The sequence below is a fragment of the Pristis pectinata genome, chromosome 38 (genome assembly GCF_009764475.1).
Source record: "Pristis pectinata isolate sPriPec2 chromosome 38, sPriPec2.1.pri, whole genome shotgun sequence".
Taxonomy (NCBI): domain Eukaryota; kingdom Metazoa; phylum Chordata; class Chondrichthyes; order Rhinopristiformes; family Pristidae; genus Pristis; species Pristis pectinata.
This window is the reverse complement of record NC_067441.1, coordinates 5746023-5767706: the sequence shown is the minus strand read 5'-3', so window position 1 is coordinate 5767706 and position 21684 is coordinate 5746023. Positions and strand designations below refer to the sequence as shown.

Sequence of the window (21684 nt, the reverse complement as noted above, 5' to 3'; positions counted from 1 at the left end):
TATCACCGCGAATGAATTACTTATGGTACAAATCTCAGTGCTGCTTGCTCATGTCTTTGCTACTGTCTAGGGATTTGAACTTAAAGGGTGCACTGAAAATTTGCTACAATTTGCATCATGAGAGTCTACAAAACAAACTGCTTTATTCAAAAAATCCCATCGTTTATAAGCTGTGTGATAAATTTGTTCTAATGAGGGTGTTTTGAAGCCTTCTGTGAACTGATTTGTAATTTTTTTTTCTGGTTTTAAGTATTGTACTCTGAAATATGCTGTGTTCCACTACTTGTGTATAAAACTCAGATTGTAAATAAATCTGGTTACTAGTTTTAGCTCATACCCATTGATTTGACAGCGTGGTATTTTTTTGATTGGAAAGTGAGGTGGGCATTGTGTTATTTGGATATTAATCCTGTCAGAGATTACCACAAATTGTAGACACTGCCTTTTCAGTAAGACAAGAATGTTATCCCCCACCTGTTGTCAGCAGTATCTCTGAAGCAGCCTGGTCAATGATGATTTAATGTACCAATCTTGACTAGGCATTCAAGCTCATTGTTTCGGCAAACTTTCAAACAGAGAATCTAATCTAAATGGGATGGGGTTGGGGCCCAACATAACGCAAGAAGAACTATTGTGTTTAACGTTTGCCATAACAGGATGGAGCGTCTGTAGCCTGTTTCAATAAACTCTAAAAGTCACACTGTTGGTCTCCTTGGATAAATATGAGCTGTTGTTAGAAAACATGATTCTTTAATGGGGGGATAACATTTGTAAAATGCTTCTCTAATTGTTCGCACTTGCCTGTGCGAACCTAGTCCAGAAAGTACCTGCTCACTACCTCGTGCTGGATACTATCTCAGTCTCGGCCACAAACCAGTTCAGTTCCCTCTCAAAGCTGTGAGTGAATCAGCACTCACCACACAAGCTGGGAAGTTTCATAACAATCTTCTCATTTCTGGTGTTACAAAGAACTGGCCAACAATCTAACTAGTTCTCCTTCGGAGCAAATTTCTCATAAATCCCTGCTCAAGAATCTTAAAAGTTGCACCAAACACTCAAAAATCATTTGGCCTGTGTATGGCTTCAAAGAGTTGCCCACTCTGTCACACAGCCATGCCAATTTCTTCCTCTTTTTGCACGTATCTATTCATTTACCTTTTGAAAGTTAATATTGAATCTGTTACCATTGCCCTTTCAGAAAGCTCATTCCAGATTGTTTTCCTCCCAAACTGAACTGCTTTGCCAGAATGAACATAATCTGGACCCCATGTTATTTTACAGATGGTGTACCATTAACATATAAACAGATTCTTGCTCTTTCCCTGACCCATTTTATAGAATCACACAATACTAAATAGCTTACAGAGCTCCAAAGAAAATAGACTTGGCTACTAAAACTGATTGGAGCATGTAGGGGGTTTTAAACTAGTAGCATCACCCCCTTAACCTTTTCCAAAATCTCAATTTCATCCCCAAAATAAAGGAATCAAAAGAGAATATTTCAAATGAGCAATGCCACAATTTTAAAATCTCATCCTTGTTTTCAAATCCCTCCATTGCTTTGCCCTCGACTCGATCTCTGTAATTTCCTCCTCCTTTAAAGTTCTCCAATATCTCTGCCCTCCTGCACAATTCTGATTTCCATCAATCTAACACTGCTAGCCATGCCTTTTAGCTTCCCGGCTTCCGAGCTTTGATGGTTCCTCTTGGCTGCCTCCTGCTCTTTTTAAACCTACTTCTCTAACCAAGCTTTTTGGTCACCTGACCAAATGTTTCCTTGTGTCAGATTTTGTTAGGGTGATGCTCGGTAAAGCACTTTGGGATATTTTGCTTTCTTAAAGGCAGACTATAGATGTTGTGGTCTGCCTCAAGAACAAAGTGACAAGGTTGTTATTATCTTGCAATAATTGAAATTTAAAACAGAGGTCAGATTTCCAGGTGGAATTTTTATATTTTAGAACACATCCTAAGTGGCTGCTACAGCTCCCCTGGTCCTCTAATTATTTCTGTCAAATCTTCTACAACTGTCCATGTAAACAGATGGAAACTGGAGGGGACTGCAGCATCGCATCCATTGGGAGGCAGGTCTGAAATAATGGTTCTTTACCTTTAAAACAAATTACCTGAAAGAAATTTTGTTTAAACGTGATATTTACTGCTGTGTTTCAGAAGGAAAGATGCAAGGGAAGATTACAGTTTTAATCATTTCTTGGCCTTCACTGTAAAGAGTGTGTCACAGTTTAAGACTTTATCCAAGCAGACGTTATTTGTTTATTTTCCAGTAATTATTAAGAATCAACTTATTTCCTTTTTGGTGAGATATTTTAATGGGTTCTTTCAGTGATGTTTTGCTGGAGGTGTGCACTGCCCTCCAGTCTCTCACTCTGCTATAGCACGGTGTCTGAGAGTGATCTGTGTGCATTATGCAAAAACACAATGTGTGTTAGGGTACAATTCTGATTTCTCAACATTAGAAGGGTTTCAGAGGCCCCAGAGAAAGTGCAGTAAAGATGGTAGCAGAACTGAGAGGTTGTAACATCAGGAAGATTGGACATGCAGGGGAGTGAAGTGAAGATTTCTATCAAGTTATCTTGATAGAAATCTTGAAGATGGTGAATTGGTAAACAGACGTAGAGGGAGTTTTCACTTGTAGGGGAGACCTGAACCAGAGGGTTTAGTATAAGGTAGTCATTGATAAATCCAGGACATAACTCAGAAGGAACACCTTCACCCAGAGAGAGGTGAGAATGTGGAACTTGCTTGCAGAGGGAGTGATGAGCAGAAATGTTTGTGGACCTTGGAAAAATGCACAAGGGAGGAAGAACAGAGAGAAAAAAATGATGGGGTGGGCTGCTCATGTGGAGCATAAACACCAGTGTGGACCTGCTGGGCTGAATAGCTTGATTCTGTGCTATAAACTCTGTATTTCTCTCTCTATACACAGGCATAACTTTCTATATATTGTTTAAAGTGGCACTTCTGTCTGTCAATATAATGACACCATCTGGTAACGGGGCTTAATGATCCTAAGTGCCGAAATATTGCTCTGAGTGTTATTACATTAGAATATTTGTCTGTGTATATCTAACTTTTGATCCTCTCCACCACTTGCACTGTCCACATCAATGTCCTTACCTGATTCCTTAACCCTGATTCCTCATCCCTGATTATTAAATGCTGTTTTCTGTATAGAACTCCCTCCTGTTTTACCTCGATTCCCATCATTGTGTGCCCTATTGTGACTGTTTGGCTCTTGTCGACCTCCCTCCTCTGTCTGACCCAGAAGGTGGTGGGCTTGAAATGTAGTCCACAACTTGAGCCTGTAATCAAGGGTGACTCTCCCTGGCACTAGTACCAAGGGAACACCGTGTTGTCAGAGGTGCAGCCTTCCGGAAGAGACGTGGAGCCGAGATCTCATCTGCCCCTCTTGGGTGGACGTTAAAAAATCCCAAGGCCGCTATTGGAAGAAGAGCAGGGGAGTGATGTCCTTGGCCAACACTCCTCCCTCAATCAACACCACTGAAAAGACAGGTTAGCTGCCCATCGATCCCACTGTGCAACACATGGTGCAAAATGGCTGGTGCTTCTGACTACCAAAGTAATATTTTGTGCTTGACACCTTGCTGAGGTAGCGTAAGTATTTTCATTACAAAAAAACCCAGAACAATTCACCACAAATGGAAGGCCGCAAGGGCTGTATCTCTGATGGCTGTGCACATTTCTGTTCCTGATCTAGGTTGCTGCTCCTCGATGCTCTTTCCCTGGGACAGCCCTTCAGGAGAGTTGCCCCAGCAATCCAAGCACTTGTGATCCTGGTCTCCAGGACCCTCAGCAAGCCCTTCTGAGTGATACCTCACTGATCTATTCACTCGCTGGTCCGAGCCAAAACGTGCCAAGTGGTGCCAAAATGGACGGTAATGTCTGACTGGGTGGTGGGGAGAAGTGGAAGAATATGTGTGATAGGAAGTATGTGTGATGTGTCCAAAACTGACAACATGTTACTGATGGATTGTCTGCAATACTGGTCCTGGTAAGATGGCAGTTCTGGTACTTCCGTTACCAGCAGACTGCTGCATGATTACTGAGTGGTGTGGAGAAACCAGGGATCTCGGAGTGCATGTGTACAGATCCTTGAAGGTAGCAGGGCAGTAGTCAGGTGGGTGATGAAGGCATGCAAATTACTTGCCTACATCAATTGAGGCCAGTAATCCTGGAACTAGTTACTCTATTAGCTTGAGTACCATGTGCAACCTCCTTCAGTACCTTGTTAAAGGAACAATATTTGATACGGTGGCAAAGCCTCCCATGGCTGAATAGTCTCACAGTGCCTCAGACATATTTGGAACTGTATCCGGGGTGTGAGGAGGAAGGAATTTTTCAGTAGTGTGTGTGCCTCCTATGGACGGACATCCTAGTCTACTGAATATTACATTATCCTATCTTTTTGTTTCAGATATCATAACATCTGATGTCTCTAACGTTCAGTGGCAGTCCCTGGCAGACATTGCTTCATACTGTGAAGACCTTGTACAGTCCCTCTCCCTGGAAGGTGAGTGGTTTTTACAATGGAATATTCTGTGGCCAAGATATAGTTCATGTTGGACAGTAGGGTGATGAGTGAGGACATCTGAATGGTGGCAGATTTTTTGATGGCACCTCTTATATCCTTAACCTTCAATTCAAGGAGAAAGGCAGAGGAGCATGGAAAGATCACGACCTGCGGGTTCCCCTCCAACTTGCACACCCTCCTGACATGTAAATATTGCTGTTTCTTCATAGTCACTGAAACTCCTTGTCCAATGCTGTTGTGAAAATACCTTCACCAGAGGGACTACAACGGTTCAAAAACGTGGCTCATCACCAGCTTCTCAAGCGCAAGAGATCTCAGCCTCCCCAACCACGGTCACATCCCATAAGTGAATAAGAGGTCATTGTAAATGACACTGGATCTCTGTGTCATTGACCTTTCCACTAACCCTGTGGTCCTGACCCAATGGCCCTCCCACTGGAGCTCTGCGTCACTGATCTTTGCTCTATTACCCAAGGTTATCGACTCTTTTCTCTTGAGGCCCCCCATTCCTTTGTGGTCCATGGTTAATGATCCCCTGGCAAAATAATTGCAAACACATGTTTCAATAGCTATAGGAGGCTGGTCTGATAGGTTAACAGTATTTCCCGTAACCCCAGACATAAACAGGGCAGCCACCCATGCACCAGTACCAGTGTATTACATGCTCTTGGCTCCCAGCCTGTGCCCAATCCACAGAGGACAATAATTCAAACACTAAGCTTTGGGTGTGCCAATGAATCTTTGTTTTCTTTTGCCAGAAGAGATGACAACAGAGGAACCCAGGGCTGCTGGTGCCCTTGAGCTGAGCGAAGAGAGCCAATCAAGGTAAGTTGATTGGGACATGATAGTGCCTGATGGAGTGATGGAGGAGACTGGGGTGCAGCGAGTCAGTACGAGTTTCCGTAGAGCTCATGGGATCAATGGTTGAGACAAAAAAAGAATGCAGAATCTCTGGGTATGGCTCCAGCAGTGGATTCAAGGGGTGGTGACCAGATGGGGTAGGGAATGGTGAGATAGATTGAGTTTGTGGCTAAAGGATTCTTGAAGAGGGGAGAACGTGGAGAAAGGTTTCCCTCTGTTTCTGCTGTAATTTCCCAATCTAAAACAATAGTTCCCAAATCAGGAGAACTTTGCAGATGCCCCAATCATAATCTTTCAATGTTTGCCTTTAAAATCCTCTTAGTCACTAAGGTTGAAAAAGTCAGTGGGGGAAAGGGTGTTCTTAATTCTCCTTTTTTTAAATAGCCAAACTGCTGAGGCCATCTGGTAGTAGGGGGCTGGATTTCTTGCTGGTGGCGGTGGGAGGCTAATGCTGACCACAATACCCACTGACAATGCAAGTTACTGTTTGGAAATTGAGTGGAAGAGGAAAGTGTCTTATCTAATGAGGGGAAATAACACTTTGAGATGAGGCATGGGGGTCATGGTTTCCATGGCCAGCCATTGCACGAGTTAGGTGACTTGGACAAGACTATAGCTGAGGGTATGGTAAACCCCACTACTCACCGTGCTAGAGAGGTGGGTTGGAGTTCAACAGAAACAGGTTAGGATTCTTGCTCCTGAAACAATGACAGGACCACTTCCAATATACCTCCCAACACACTGAATATATATGTGAGTGTTGATTGTGGTAAAGGGTTCAGTTGTAATGCTCCCATGTTTCAATAGCTTTTCAAAGTTGGGGTTGGAATTCATAAGTGAAAGGGGAAGGAGAGCGAGGGAAGTTAGTGGCGTGTGTAAGCCATTTTACATTGAGATTCAGCACCGTCAAGGAGGAATCGAAAACACAGCTACACAATCAAATTTCTTAAACAGATTTGACTGAACTACATGTCTAATTATCTCACCTATTCCCCACCCAGCACCCTTCCAACAGGTCTCAACGAGAAGGTGTGTCGTTTAGAAGCCACCGTCAAGCAGCTGAATGAGAAACTAAGGAAGGTGAGAAGCCATGAGTCAGGACTTGTCACCTCAGCCTGAGGGAGCTCACTAGAAGTGTAAAATCAGGGAAGGATGGTCTTTATTTTTTTTGGGGGGGGGGGCAGTGGGAGGGAGCTGGTAGAGACAAGGCAGCCCCTATATTGTACCACATGAGTCTCTGACTGCTAGGACGAAGGGACGAAGACTGCATCAGCCTTAAAAGCCCGGGGTGGATGCCTCTAACCAGTGCTGATTTCCAGTTGGTCAATGTTGCATGTGGTTGATCTACGTAACCTGGGCTGTACCTGCCCTGGGAGAATGTGATGGGGTGGTGCAGAGGAAGCTTAACCCAGCATCTAACTTGTGCTGCTCCTGCTCTGGGATTGTTTTGTAACTGCTGTTTATCAAAAAGTCAAGTAGATGCCTTGAATTGCAACAATAATTCTGTTTCTTTGTTTTGAAAATCTTGGGATAGGAGAAGGAAGACAAAGCACTGCTGGCGAGCGAGGTGGAGCAGCTACGACAGACAAATCAGCGTCTGCACCAGGAGTCTCAGACCACGGTGTGCCACCTCTTAAGAGTAACCGAATTACTGATCCATAATGCCCACCCAAAGCCTTCAAACTTGCATAATTAGGGGAGGGTGGTGGAAGAGTTACTCCCTCTACCAGAATGAGACCTGTGTCTCAATGGCATTAAAAGGTTGGCAATTATAACTGGCATGAATTCACTTTGTTTTGGGATGTTCCAATTCTGGCATGCTGCAGTCTCAGAATTTTTTTCTCCTTTTCTTTTTGTCCCCTGCCATATCATCTGTCTATGGTTTAGGAAATGCTCTTGGCAACATCACACTGACATTGTGTGTTTCAATGATTTTAATTGCTGCTCTTTGCAAGTCCTGTTTTGGAGCCCTTTCATATGCACAATAACAATGTTTATAGTTATTTGTCCCAACTGGGCTGCGTCCTTGTTTATGCTCTGAATTAGTCGCCCCCGCCCTCTTCATCACTATGTCCTTCAAAACCTGTCTACCTCGTGAGTATAGTATGGCATGTAGAGGGAAGATGGAGTTAAATGGAACCAAATGGCAGAACAAGCCAAAGGGGCAGAATGGCCTCCTCTAGTTTGATCAATGGAAAGATTTAATTCCTTGGCAGCTATGTCCTTTAACTAACTGACATATTGAATAATTATAAAAAGACATTGATTCTCAATCTACCGCTGGGAAAACCTTCCAGTTTGAATTGGTCAAAGGCCAGTGCTTTTTATTTCTCCCTGCACACCTGGGAAGGGGGGGGGGGGGGGGGGGAGGCGGGGTGGAGGGAAGGAGAGAGGATGGGTGGTGGAGTAGTTGTTGAGATGCTGCATGGCTGGGGCTGAATGTGTTGATGATGATCAGTGGGTGCACGGAAGGCATGAGACATTACGGTGGGTGGAAATGAAAATGCTTCCTTGCACAACTGGTTTTGTGCACTGAGTGTGGGAGGATGCCAGCCAGAGGTACTTTGGGGGTGTGAGGTTCCTTCTCGGCTCCTGGATACCTCTCATTAGTTCTGCTCAGCAATAGATTTAGGAAATTGCCCCAAGTTTTCCTTCAGCTTTTTTTGTAACATAGTTCAAATAAAGAACATTGTCAACTTGCTTTCTTTATAATATTCTTGTTATTTTGTTTTATCCACAGAGGTGCAGGATTGAACACAATGAGTTCCGTAAACACACCTAGGGCAGGGATAGCACAGGCTGAGTGTGATCTTGTCGCGACATCTGTTGCCCCACTGGTTGAGAGGGTTGATCTGGCTGATTCCCTTCTCTCTCAGCTCCGTGTACATCCCTCCCAAAACTCAGTGCTTGGGCGCAGAGGATAGGCTCCTGAAAGAGGTCCACTCTGTTGGTCTAGAGTCTATGACATTAGCTCCTCCTCCCAATTGAGTAAACCTCCAACAGCATTTGCATGATCATGTGGGGAAATCAAATTCTAAGATTTCAGACATGTCTAAGGCACTGCACTACATGATAAAAAGCAAGAGGGGAAAAAAACAGGCTAGATACAAAATAAAGCTTCTTCTGCACTGTCCCATCACATGTTCCCAGGGCTCAGCCTGGGTTGATTGACTGCGAGTGTCTAATCGCCAGCCAATGTGGAGCAGCTGTAGTGCATAGTGTGAGAGAGCTGGAGAAGAAAAATTTGCTGGGATTCATTACTTTTGCTGATGGGCAAGAGAGGAAGAGCTGTATCACAGTTAGAGGAGGAGGTCACTTTATAAATGGTATGTAGGAAGCTGATTACAAAAGTTGTTTGGGGAGGAAGACACTACAATATACTCGGAAGGGGGCTGTCAGATTCTATGAGGATTGTAGTGATTCTTCTTCCATCTTGTCACACCCCTATTATCTGGCCCAGGTTACTGGGTGAAGAAAGTTTTTCTTTATACCATGAATTTTGCAACAGCTTTGCAGCAGACCTGGGAGAAGATGCTTGCCCAGCTACAATTGTCCACAAGAACTCTGGCGACATCATTTATGACCACCTTGTCCCTGCACATGACACAGGAGTCCTAAGAGCTTGCTTAACTATTCATTAAGAACAAGGCTGATTCAGTCTTGGTCTTGACACTTTCACTCTCTGCCCATGTCCCTTGACTTCCTTGTATTTTAAATGTCTGCCAATCTATGCCTTGAATACATTCAATGACTCTGCCACCCAAAGATTCATTCCCTTCTGAAAGAAGAAATTCCTTTTCCTACCTGCCATTCTTCTCTCCTTGTGCTGACATTTTTGTTATTACTACTTAAGCCAAGGGTAGGTGCTTAGACCCTGTGGTCAGTTCATCTTCTCCAGTGGTACGAGTCTTACCATTTTATAGGTGTGCGTCTCAGGGGCTCTATGTAATTGGTGCTGTGTCAAACCAGCACCTGGTGTGAGTGCAGCTCATCCCACTGTGCACATGGGTGGAGTCGAACACTGACATGTTACCAAATGGCTGCCAGAGGTCAAGAGAATTTGGGATTTGTTTTGTTTGTTCTGGGCTGACTGAGGAAGAAAGCAGGAGCCACCCCTTCTCAAAGCTATAGAGGAAATATGGGCACGTTTTCATAGCTGTCTCTTCTGTCAGGAATAATTAAAGGCATCAACCAAGAAGCAGGGGGGTCTAAGACCGAGCACTTTGAGAGCAAGGTGTTTTACAGAATCCCATTCTGGGTTGAAGACCAGACCCTGTGGCAGATGTACAAAGAGATCCGGATTCTGCAATGATATGGACTGCCCCGCACCCTTCTGCTCGCTGGGTAGCTGGCTTGATCCTATTACTGGGCTCTCTCCTGTCCAGCAAGGATGCACAGAGTTTAGTGGCAAGATCTGATGATTGGACCAAAGGATGCCAACTGACTCAGATGACATTGCTGCAGTTGATCTATGTCCTCCGCCAGCTTTTGGAAGCCAAGGAGACTTGCTAAAGCAGAAGTCAATGGATGTGTAGGGAATTGGTAGGAGTCATAATTCATATAGCTGTGCGGGGGGTAAATCAGTTAAGCCCCAGAACACCACTGTAGCAGTTCATCAGGGCAGCGTCCTATGCTTAACTATCAAAATGTCAGAACCGAGGATGTCCCCGATCTCTGCACAACGTTTACTTACTCTGACAAGATTCATAAATAGCAAGTAGCATTTGTGCCACAAGAGGGCTGGGCACTGACCACCTCCAACAGAAGTCACCATGTAACAATAGCATTGCCATGCTCCTGTTAACATCCTGCGGGTCACCATTGACCAAAAACTCAACTGGACCAGAAACGTAAACACTGTAGCTACGAGAACAGGTCAGACTCTGTAATGGATTTCAACACATTCCAGCGAGTGACACAAAGCCTTTCCACTATTTACAAGGCATATTCAGAAATGTGTTGGAATACTCTCTATGTGCCTGGATGCAGGCAGATCTAACAACTTTGAAGCTCCTCACCATCCAGAACAAAGGAGCCCACTGGATTAGCACGCTATCCACCACCCTAATTATTCATTCCCTCAACCAATGACGCTTAGTGGCTGCAGTGGGTACCATTTACAAAACACTGCAATTACTCGCTTAGGCTACTCAACTGCATTACCCAAATTCATGATCCTTATCACCAAGAAGGACAAGTGCTTTAGGTGCAGGAAGAGCTCTTGTCCTTCTTGGTGCACCACCTGCATACTCCTGCCAAGTTGCACACCATCCTGACTTGGAAATATACCCTTCATTTAGCTGGGTCTAAATCTTGGAATTCCTTCCCCAACAGCACAATGGGAGCACCTTCACCAGATAGCAGCTCATCACCACTTTCTCAAGAGTAACTGAGGCTGGGTAATAACCAGATCCTGAAAAATGACAAGTAAATATCCCACCATGGAATCGTTTGTCAGACCCAAGCCCCAATGCCCTCCTCAGGAGCCAGTCCCACACAACTTGAGCTGTCTCTTGGAAACACCCTCCATGCCAGTCCACATTCCATGGCAGGCTTTCCTGCCTGGACTGCTTCTGCACATTCCCCACTTCCTTGCCCAAATGTGCTGTCTAAACATGTCGTGGTGGTCCATTCTACTGTCCAGTGGCAAGGGGGTGGGGGGTTCTTCTACTGGGCAGGATACCCCCTTTACAATGGGAACGGGATGAAGAATGTTGCATGGAATCGTCCCTTGCAGCAGATTTTTAAGCTGAACCACGGACACCAAGGGTATCTGTAATTGCTGCAGCCTGCGTTCTATATATATACATACAACAGGGTGTCCCTGGACGAGGAGCACACAGTGCCACCGGTTCAGCTGAGGCCTTGGTCTCCAAGAAACAAAAGCAGGAGAAGGCCATTTGGTCCCTCATTCCTGCTCCACAATTCAGTAAGATCAAGGCTCAGAACCACTTTCCTGCACTGACCCCAGATCCCTCGATTCACTTAATAACTAAAAATCTATTGTCATCTCGTTTAAATATTCTCAGTGCCTGAGCCTCCACAGTAGTGTACTGCAAATATTCACCACCCTCTGGGTGAAGAAATTCTCTTTGATGAAAGGCTAGCCCCTTATTTTGAGACCATGATCCTGAAATCAATCCAGTGAACCTTTGCCGCACTTTCTCTATTGCAAGTACATCGTCCCTTAAATAGGCAGACCAGATCCATACACAATATTCCAGATGCACTCTGAAGGAAGAGGCTCTCGAGTCTACTTTTGTTCTCAAATCCTCTTCCCATAAAGGCCAATGTAGGCTTTGCTTTCCTAATTGTTTGCTGTACCTTTCAGTGTACAAGGACACAAGAGAATAGGAGCAGGCGTAGGCCACTTGGCCCCAAACCTGCCCCACCGATCAATATGATCATGGCTGATCTATGCTGGCCTCAAATCCCCTTCTGTGTCAGGTCCCCATAACTTTTAATTCCTCATTCTTTTAAATATATATTTATCTCCGTTTCAAATATCACCCAGATCCTTGAGAATATGTTTCAATTTCTCAATTTAAAAATACTTCACCTTTCTATTTCTCTATGAGAGTGATAATCTCACATTATACTCCATCTGCCATGTCCTTCCCCCTGTGTTAGCCTGCACACCTTCCCCTGAAGCCTCTCTGCAACCTCTACACAGCCCATACTGCCAGCTAGTTTAGTATTAGGAACAAACTGGAGCTCTGGCTGCATTTCAGACTCTCACTCCTGATCCCTGGGCACCCAGCATTGAATGAGGCTGGGCTGGTCAGGGCAACAGTCTGTTGCTGGCATGGCCAAGGTGGCCATTCACAGCTCCAGTCAACAGGCTGTCAGGGAGTTCTGTCCAACCCCACTGCCTTCCCCCTCTTCTGTGACCGATGGGCACTGCAGGGGCTGGAATGAATCCTGGGCCCCAAGGACAACGTGTCAATTTGTTAGGCTGGTGCTTTTAAATTAGGTTATTCTTACAGCAAAAAAGAAAAACACACAAAATCGGGGCCTGGATTAAAGCTACATAATTATCTGGTCAAATACTGAGTAAAGGTCCAGGTCTGATACAACAGGATAAAACTCTCTCTCACCTTTCTTCCCTCCATCTCTGCTTCCACCTTCTCCCCTTCCACCTGTTCTCCCTTCCCTCCCCCTCCCACTATTCTGCCTCCCTATCTCTCCCTCCTCCTCTATCCTTTCCACTCTCTCTTCTCTACCTCTTTGTCTATTCCCTCCTGCCCTACTATCTTTCCATCTCCCATTCACCAGCTCCCCCACTGGTATGGAAGATTGAGCATGAGTGAATTGAGGTGAAGGTGATTAAAGAATTCGATAGAGGTGGTGGAAGAAAACCAAATTTCCAAAGCAAAGGGAAAATCACTTTAAAATTGGAGCCAGACATTTTGGGGCCAGGAAGCAGACCCAAAGGGCAGTAGAAACCTGGAATTCACCCCATCAGAAAAAGTGCTGGGGAGGGGGTCAAAAGTAAATTTGAGAATGGGTAAAAGTTTTCACTGAATCTGTTGGAATCAAAACCAATAGCCAGCACTACCAGAAATACAGAACCAAGGGTTCAGTAAGAATGAGGAACTGAAGGAAATAACTTTTAGAAAAAAAAAGTACCAGTGAGGTTGAGGAGACTGAAAGCTGTTAAGTCCCAATGATCTACATTCCAGAGATTCGGTGGTGGTGGCTATGGAGATGGTGGATGCATTGGTATCATCTTCCAAAATCCTAGATTCTGGAATTATTCTTGTTGATTGGAGGGTAGCAAATGTGAACCTGTTATTTAGAAATGGGGGAGAGAGAGAAAACAAAATGTGGAACTACCAACAATACTACCTACTGTTGGTTTAACAATAATAATACGGAAAATGCTGGAATCCACAATGAATGTTGTGATAGCAGAACACCTTGAAAAGGATAATTGGATTGGGCAGATTCAGCATAGATTTGTGAAAGGGGAATCATGTTTGATTAATCTACTGCAGTTCTTTGAGAACGTGATAGTAAAATAAAGAGGCAACAGAAGGGTTGAGGCTAGCATAGATCAGCCATGATCATATTGCATGGCAGGGCAGGCATGGTGGTCTACTCCTGCTCCTATAGTGTTTCTGTAGATGTGCTGAATTTAGATTTTCAGGAGACTTTCCATCAGGTCCCACACAAGACATTAGTCAACAAGGTTAGAGCACATGGAAATGAGGGTCATATCCTGGCATAGACTGAGAATTAGTTATCAGACAGGAAGCAAATAGTGGGAATAAACAAGATTTTCTCCTGTTGGCAGGCTGTGACCATTGAGGTACTGCAGGAATTGGTACTTAGGTGTCAGCTGTTCACAACTCACATCAACAATTTAACTTTTTAAAGTTTGCAGATAATAAAAATTAGATGAGATCACAAGTATGGAAGAGGGTAAAAAAAGGCTTCAATGGGATATATGCATGCTAAGTGAGTGGGCAAGAATATGGCAGGCAGAATATTATATAGAAAATGGGAGGTCCCACCTTACAAGGCTACTTTTAAAAGATTGGAAAATGTTAATGTTCAAAGAGATGGTCAGTGCTTGTATACAAGTCACTAATGCAAGCATGCCAATGCAACAAGCAATTAGGAAGGATTTTAGTACAGGAGTAAACCTGTCTTAATGCAATTCCTTATACAGTATACAACTGTGGAGAGCCTACAGCTGGTGTAGTGTGTACAGCTTCGTCCTCCATGCCTAAATGTACAAGTCATAAAGGCAATGCAACAAAGATTTACTAACTTGGTTCCTGGGAAGGCAAGTTTGCTATATAGACAGAGATTGAGCAGACTAGGCCTGTAATCTCTTGATCAAATTGAAACTTACAAAATTTCTACAAGGTGGTTGCTTCTCCTGGACGAGGAGTTTAGAATCAGGGGTGAGAGTCTCAGAATAAGGGGTCAGCCATTTCGGGCTGAGATGAGGAGAAACTCTTTACTCAAAGCCAAACCTTTGGAATTCTCTATGGAGGCTCAGTCATTGAGTTCATTCAAAATAGAGATAGATTTCTGGAAATATGGAGATAACGCAGGAAAATGGAGCCAAGGTAGAATCTTCCTGAATGGTGAAGCAGGCTCAAAGGGACAGATGGCCTACTCCTGTTCCTGTTCTTATATTTTTTAAAATATGTAGCTGCTATTCCTTATAACATACTTGGGCGATGCGATCCTCTACAATATATTCCTACCCCTGATTCTTATGTTCTTGCGCAAGATGGAGTTCCAAAGGCTGAATGGTTTCTTCCTGTTGCCACATGCTGTGGTAAGCGGTTGGGGCGAGAACATGGAAGGGGTGGTGGGATGTGAGGTCTCACTGACGCTTGGATCCACAAGGCTGCCTTGTGTCATATTCTGATGGTGCAAGAAGGTACAATGATAGGGTTCCCATCCTGTCAGGAAGGAACTGAGATCTATGGCCCATAGGGTAGAGAGGACTAATTAACTATGGCAGGATATGGCTTGCTGAGTACTAGTCTGTGTGTTCCTGCTGAGAAAATCCCATTGTCAAATGAGGCCAAGGTTTGTGGAGCTAAGCACAAGTGCTATGGTTAGGCTAGAGTGCATTGGGCTGAGGGTGAAGATAATACATTATCAAGAGAAGAACTAAGGATATGGGTGATATGGGGCTGAGATGGCACTGTGGTGGGTGGTGGCGAAGGGGGCAGAAATCGATTATATGCAGCTTATATTAATGCATATTTCTCATCATTTCTTTTTGTATCACAGGAAGAGGATTAACCATGGCTTCGTTTACCCTGAGATCAGCCAGAGCTATGCACACAATGAGGAATAACCAATAACTGGTTGATCTCTGGACCAATACCTGTGCAATAAATACACTTATTGAATCACTGCACAAGCATTTCCAGTTTCAGTTAATCTCCAAAGCACTATGTGGACCCTATTTGGGGGGGGGGGGGGCAATGATGAGTTTTGAAGTATAGCTATTACTCACCGGAGGATGGGTTGGAAGCAGTGATTACCCTGGGGTAGAGAGAAGTATTTGGAAGCAGGGATATGTATGAGAACAGCAATTACCATGGGAGAGAGGGGAGCTTGGCAGTTTGAAGGTTTGCACTACTCCCTCTCTTGCAAGCTTTTGAAACTCAATAATATTATCACCAATCCTTCATTCACATCAATCTTAATTATACAGTTTTGGGGAATCTCATTTGTCAGTTGATTTCCCTCTTGCCTGAGGTGGGTTCACATTTGTATACCTCCCCAGATTCAAGAGCACAAAAACCCAGCACCACAGTGAGGGACTACTGCTCTACCAGAGATGTCCTTGGGATCAGGTGTTAAACCAAGGGTCATCTGCTGGTATGGGTGAATGCAAAGGACATGTTTCTCAACACAAAAGAGGGAGAGGTTGGGCAGGCTAGGACTTTATTCCTTGGAGTGTCTGAGACTGAGGGGTGATCTTACAGAGGTGTATAAAATCATGAGGGGCACAGATAGGGTGAAAGTCTTTTTCCCGGGGTTGGGGAATCAAGAACTAGAGGGCATGGGTTTAAAGTGAGAGGGGAGAGATTTAATAGGAACTTGAGGAGCAGCTTTCTCTTACACAAAAGGTGATATCTATGTGGAATGAGCTGTCAGAGGATGTGGCTGAGGCAGGTACAATAACAGCTTTTAAAAGACAGTTGGACAGGTACATGGATTGGATAGGTTTAGAAGGTTATGGGCCAAATGCTGGCAAATGGGACTAGCTTGGATGGGGCATCTTGGTTGGCATGGACCAGTTGAGCTGAAGGGCCTGTTTCCATGCTGTATAACTCTATGACTCTATAACTCCCCTGGTTCTCCTGCCACCCACTTGCAATAATGGATAATTTACTCTGGCCATTTAACCTACCAGCATGACTGGGACGTGGGATGAAACTGGAGCATCTGGGGGACTGCCAAGCAGTCACAGAAATGACGTTCAAATGCTACAGAGTCAGCACCCACAGTCAGGATTGAACCTGGGTCCCTGGAGCTGTGAGACAGCATCACTGTTACGCCACCTGATGGCCAATTCCAAAGAAGACCAAGGAGTTTTCCCCTGTGTCCTGGGTCAATTATCACCAGAAAATATTAGGAAACCAGCAACAGCAGTCAGTTAATGTGCCTTGAATAACTGCCACGTTCTGGTATGAAGTGCTCGGGAACCTGTGTGGAAGTGACAAGGCCGATTTCTCAAGGAATTCTGATCTCCTCTGGGAGCAATTTCTCGATTTGCCCACAAGGTGGCACTTGTGGTCAACATCAGTAAAAGCCAATGTAAACTCAAATTAACTTAATTTGAGATCAGGAATTGTGTAAAATTAAGACTTGACTTTCTATAGCACCCTTCTTCACCTCAAAACGTTCCTAAGTGCTTCAGAGCCAACTTAGTCACTGTTTCAATTCCACACAGCAAGATCCTACAAACAGCAATGTTGTAACTACTAAACAATCTCAGTGTTGTTTGAGGGATAAATATTAGACAATGGGGAGAACTTCCCCACACTTCTTCTGTGAATGGCACGGTGGTGCAGCTGGTAGAGGTGTCATCTCAACTTCAGCATGTTCTCCCCGTGACTGCATGGGTTTTCCCCAGGTGCTCTGGTTTCCTCCCACATCCCAAAGATGTGTGGATTGGTGGGTTAATTGGCCACTGTAAATTGCCCCTAGAGTGCAGATGAGTGGTAGGTTCTGGAGGCAGCTGATGGAAATGTGGGGAGAATAAAGTAGGATTAGTATGAATGGGTGCTTGGGTGGACTTGATGTGTTGGAGGCCCTGTTTCTATGCCGTTATGACTCAGTGAATCTTTGAAATAATGGCCTTGGGGCACTTGATTTCCACCTGAAAGAGCAGACAGAACTCCAGTTAGCTCACAACCAATCGCCTCTCTTATTACCAGATTTCACACTGATATGCTCAAGTATTTGGGACAGGAACTCAGGAACTTGAGTCTGAGTAAGGGATCTATTCACCTGACCACAATTTACATCTATGTTTTTATTCTGGTGTCTGTTAATCATCTGACCAAACTACTTCAACCACCTGATTAAAATAGCCTATAACTTGCATCCATATTGCATACTTACACTATTCAAATCCTTGAACAAACCCCACCAGTCACGAGAACCTTCAAATCAATCTCTGACTCGTCATTCAGCCTCGATCCAATAGCTAGCTGTCACTCACTGTCTTGAGGTTATGGTAGGGCTGAGGTGGGCCTGATGCCTGAGTGACAGCCACAAAAAACAAAGCTTGGTGGTTACTCCAACAATCCTATCCGGTAGACTTGTGACCTCATGGTCACAGTCTCCTATTTTTAGCAATTCACATGAAGTAAATCCTGGAACCTTGCTCTCACTGGAGAGAGGGAGGTTAATGGAGCTGCTCCTATCACAGCATTCATACCAGCTGCAAACAAAAACCCTATTGCTTTGCTGTACTGGAGAAGCTAGTTCCACATGCCTGTTGAGGTTGATCAGATAAGAACTGGAAGCTGAAATGGACTTGTCAAAATTCAGCATCACTTACTTGCAGGCTGGGTTCGAGCCTACTACAACATTTTAACACATATTCAAACTTTAATGACATTTTGCATATACAGCACTTATTTTTTTTAAGAGCTTCACAGTTCTATCAGACCAAGTTTGGCACTGGTGCACAAATGGTTTATTAGGAGTGGTGACCAAAGGCTTGGTCAAAACAGCAAACTTTTTGAAGCATCTTAAAACAAGGAAAGTGGTTTAGGGGCTTGGGGAAAGAATTCCAGAGCCCCGGGCTCAGGCAATTGAAGCAGCCAATGGTGGAGTGATGGAAATGAGCACGATCAAGAGGCCAGAAATGGAGGACCTCAGAGACCTCAAAAAGTTACACAGCTGGAGAATGTTGGTGAGATTTAGATGGAGGAAGGAATGGAAAGGCCATGGAGAGACATAAGGAAATGGATTAAGATCTTAATTGGTGACGTTGGTGTACCGTGAGCCAATTTAATTCAACGTGCAAAGCAGACAACATTTAAAACAAAATTACACAGGATGGAATGAGGCTAATGATAAAAGCTCAACAGGGGCTGGGGAAAACCTTCAAACAAAAATGCTTATGGAAGGGATAGGCCTGATAAGTCAAGCAGTCCAGTTCATTGTGTAACTTGGTCCCAATAAATTCTCACCAGCACTCCTCTCCCTCATTCTCTTCCTCCTTTTCCAGGAGCTCCTCACTGCGACATCATTGCCTGTGTGCTGATCACAATAACCATCTACAGCTTAAGGCATAGTGGTCAGCAGTGGGACCCTTCTTGGGAAATGAAGCCATCTCCACCTCACCTCTCTAGCCAAAGGTACTGAGCCACATTCTCAGCCAAATTTAGAAATACAAAGAACAGGAGGCCATTCGGCCCTTTGAGTCTGCCCTACCATTTAAGGCCAATTCAATTTCATGTATTTCATTCCCTATCTCAACAAAAGATGGTTCTACTGACCCTGGCATTTTTTTAAATTCATTTTTCAGGATCAAGGTACCACCGAAAAGGCCAGTGTTTATTGCCCATCTTTAATTGTCCTTGGTCTGAGTGGCTTTTTTTACGCCTTAAGAGTCAACCACATTGTCTGAAGTCATACGTAAGCCGGACTAGGTCAGGACAGCAGATTTCCTCCCATGAAGATCGCCAGTGGTTTTTACAACAATCCAGAAATTTTGGCTCTAATTTTAAAATCACATTCCCTTTGTTCCTCCACCGTCGCCAAAGGAAATAGTTGCTCCAAATCCACCCAGAGTCCTTGTAATGTACACAGAGTACAATCAGATCACCCCTCAATTATAATTCATGAGGAAGGGTGAGTGGAAGAATTGGAAAGATAACTACTGGACCTTGAATCAAAATTGCACTAACATTCCTCCAACTTCACAGGTTCTTTGGGGTAACCCTATGTATGTTGTTCCTTTATTCAAACTGCAAAGAATCCTAGCTCCTACTTTGTATCCAGGAGCTGCCTGGCATGGTTCCCGTCTCTGTCACGGAAGCTCCTCTGAGGGAGTTAAGTGAAATTGCCCTCGATGCAGATTGTAAAGATTCCCTGTGACACAAACTCCTCCATCACTAACCACAACCCCACCCCAAATAACCCTCTGCCTCCTGTTCCTTTAATTTTCAATAGCTGTCAGAGTTCTGGCCAAGGTGGGAAGCTTTTCAAAGCCTCCATTCTGTTCACCAACAACACACCCCCACCCCCCTCCTTCCACCGCTGCCCTAATGTACAGACATATTCCTGGTTCACTGTACTGAGCAGGCGATTCTTCCATCTCCAAACTTGCCCTGAGCTATGTGGAGAGCTTGCAGCTGTATGTTAATGAGAACAGACAGGACGCTACATGCACAGAGGAAGCGTACAGGCAATCCCTCAATTTACACACTTTCGCTCCTCTCTTTCACTCTCCCTTCCTCTCACACTCACCTTTTTAATCACTCTGTTCCCTCCTTTATTCTCCCTCCTACTTTCACTGCTTCTGAAACTCTCCTTTCCTCACATTTTCATTCACTTTCACTGTATCACCTCTCCAATCACATTTTCATTATTTCATCCCCCATCACACTTGCCTCTCAGTTACTGACTTCCCTCATCACTCCCACTTTTATATGCCATTTCTCCCTCAGTATCTATCACTACCCTTTTCCTATCATTTACTTTCCCCCCGTGATATTTTGGACCGCCTCTCCTCCACTCTTTTTGCTTTGTCTTTGCATCTCTTGTTCACAGTACCTTTCACCATTTCTCTCTCACATATTTTTGCTACTTATTGCTTTCACTGTTTTTCTCACTGTACATTCCTTTCAATCATTTGTGTTGGTCAATAGAGTTTCACATCATTGCAAGGCACACACAGGTTCACACAAATACAAAATCCATCCACGGGGTCTACATTGATCAATAATCTACTCTTGTTTATCTCAAGCAGCAAAATCTTCATTAATCTCTATAATAAAAGCCACCCAGTGTTGGTAGCATGCTTACAATGGGGAGGGCAATTCGGATTGATTTGTGGATTGAGTCATGCAGAACAACAAGTGAGGAAATTGATTAAAAGTCTCCTTAATCAATGGAGTTTTTTCAAGCTCCTCTGCCCCTCCACATCTCTCCCCTCCTCCTCTCTGGGCCAGATTAGTAAATAGCATACCTACTTGTTCTTTTATCTCTCTGAAACTTGAAGGGTTTGAACCCAGTGTAATCTAGCCCAAAGCTCCCAGTGCCAGTCCTGAGGAAGTGCTCTACTGTATAAGGAATCATTTTTTGGATATTAAACCAATGTCTTGTCAGCTCTTTCTCAATTCAATGTAGAAGATATCAGGGACCCAAAAAAACCTCTGAGGTCATGGGGCTGATATTTATCAGTAAAAGAGATTTCCAGGTGATTTAGCATATTGCTGTTTGGGGAACCATTTTATACAGAGATTGGTTGATTGCAACGGTGATCACATCACAAATAAATACACATCACTAACTGTAAAGTACACTGATCTTGTGAAAGGCATGACAGAAATGCAAGTTCATTCTGCAGAAGCCTCACAAACTGCACTTTGGACAACAAATCATTTCTTCTTCTAGTCACTTGCTTAAGCATGCGAAGATTTTTCTTGCATGGAAGAGAAGAAGGTTGGGGTTGGGGGTGGGGGGGAAGGAAAAGAGAGGAGAGAGAGAGTGAGAGAGAGAGAAGAAAAACAGAGAGCAAGTGATGGAAGAGATGCTCATTCATTATTGATTGATGAAGCTTGTTCTTTCAGCACTGCAGCAGGGGTTAATAAGAAGAGCAGCTTTATGGTAATGCAAGAGAGCTTGGGATGGATGTGTGTCTGTTGGGTCCTTGACCACACGAATTAATCCCTTGGGGAGGGGAGGGTAAGGGGGTTGCAGAACAGACCGTCGTACAGCCTCCAGCCAGATGCAAATCAGCCAAAACACACAGGGGGGAATGAATGGGGTCGTGTGCCGTGCAGACTCTTTTTTTTGTGTGTCTGTGTTATGCATCAAAGCAGCACTCCATTTAATCGTCTCTCCTTTAGCCCCGGCGAGGTGAGGGGCTTGTCAACACTTCCAATCATCCAGGCTCTTGTGGCCAGGGATGCTGAGCTGCTGACTTCCCCTCACCGACCACCCCCACATTTTGCTGATGGCTTAAATTTCTTGTAATAAAGGTTGCGTAACTATCCGATTTTCTGTTTTAATTTCACTTCATTCCCCTT

General features: G+C 44.3%; 1 protein-coding gene across 8 annotated transcripts in view; it reads left to right on the top strand.

Moving 5' to 3' along the window:
* Positions 1-15319, top strand: part of zmp:0000001168 (signal-induced proliferation-associated 1-like protein 2) — an 85439-nt gene extending 70120 nt beyond the window's left edge. For 5 of the 8 annotated variants that reach the window (XM_052044981.1, XM_052044978.1, XM_052044982.1 and 2 more), the window contains exons 12-16: positions 3737-3914; positions 4454-4549; positions 5329-5395; positions 6433-6511; positions 6966-7800. In XM_052044981.1, the coding sequence (XP_051900941.1) occupies positions 3737-3914; positions 4454-4549; positions 5329-5395; positions 6433-6511; positions 6966-7127 (582 nt within the window). In that variant the 3' untranslated portion in view covers positions 7128-7800. Of the gene's footprint in view, positions 1-1958; positions 3324-3736; positions 3915-4453; positions 4550-5328; positions 5396-6432; positions 6512-6965; positions 7801-15190 lie in introns of those variants that run through there. The other 3 variants (XM_052044985.1, XM_052044984.1, XM_052044986.1) reach the window with 3 other exon arrangements.
* The last annotated feature ends 6365 nt before the right edge of the window (positions 15320-21684 follow it).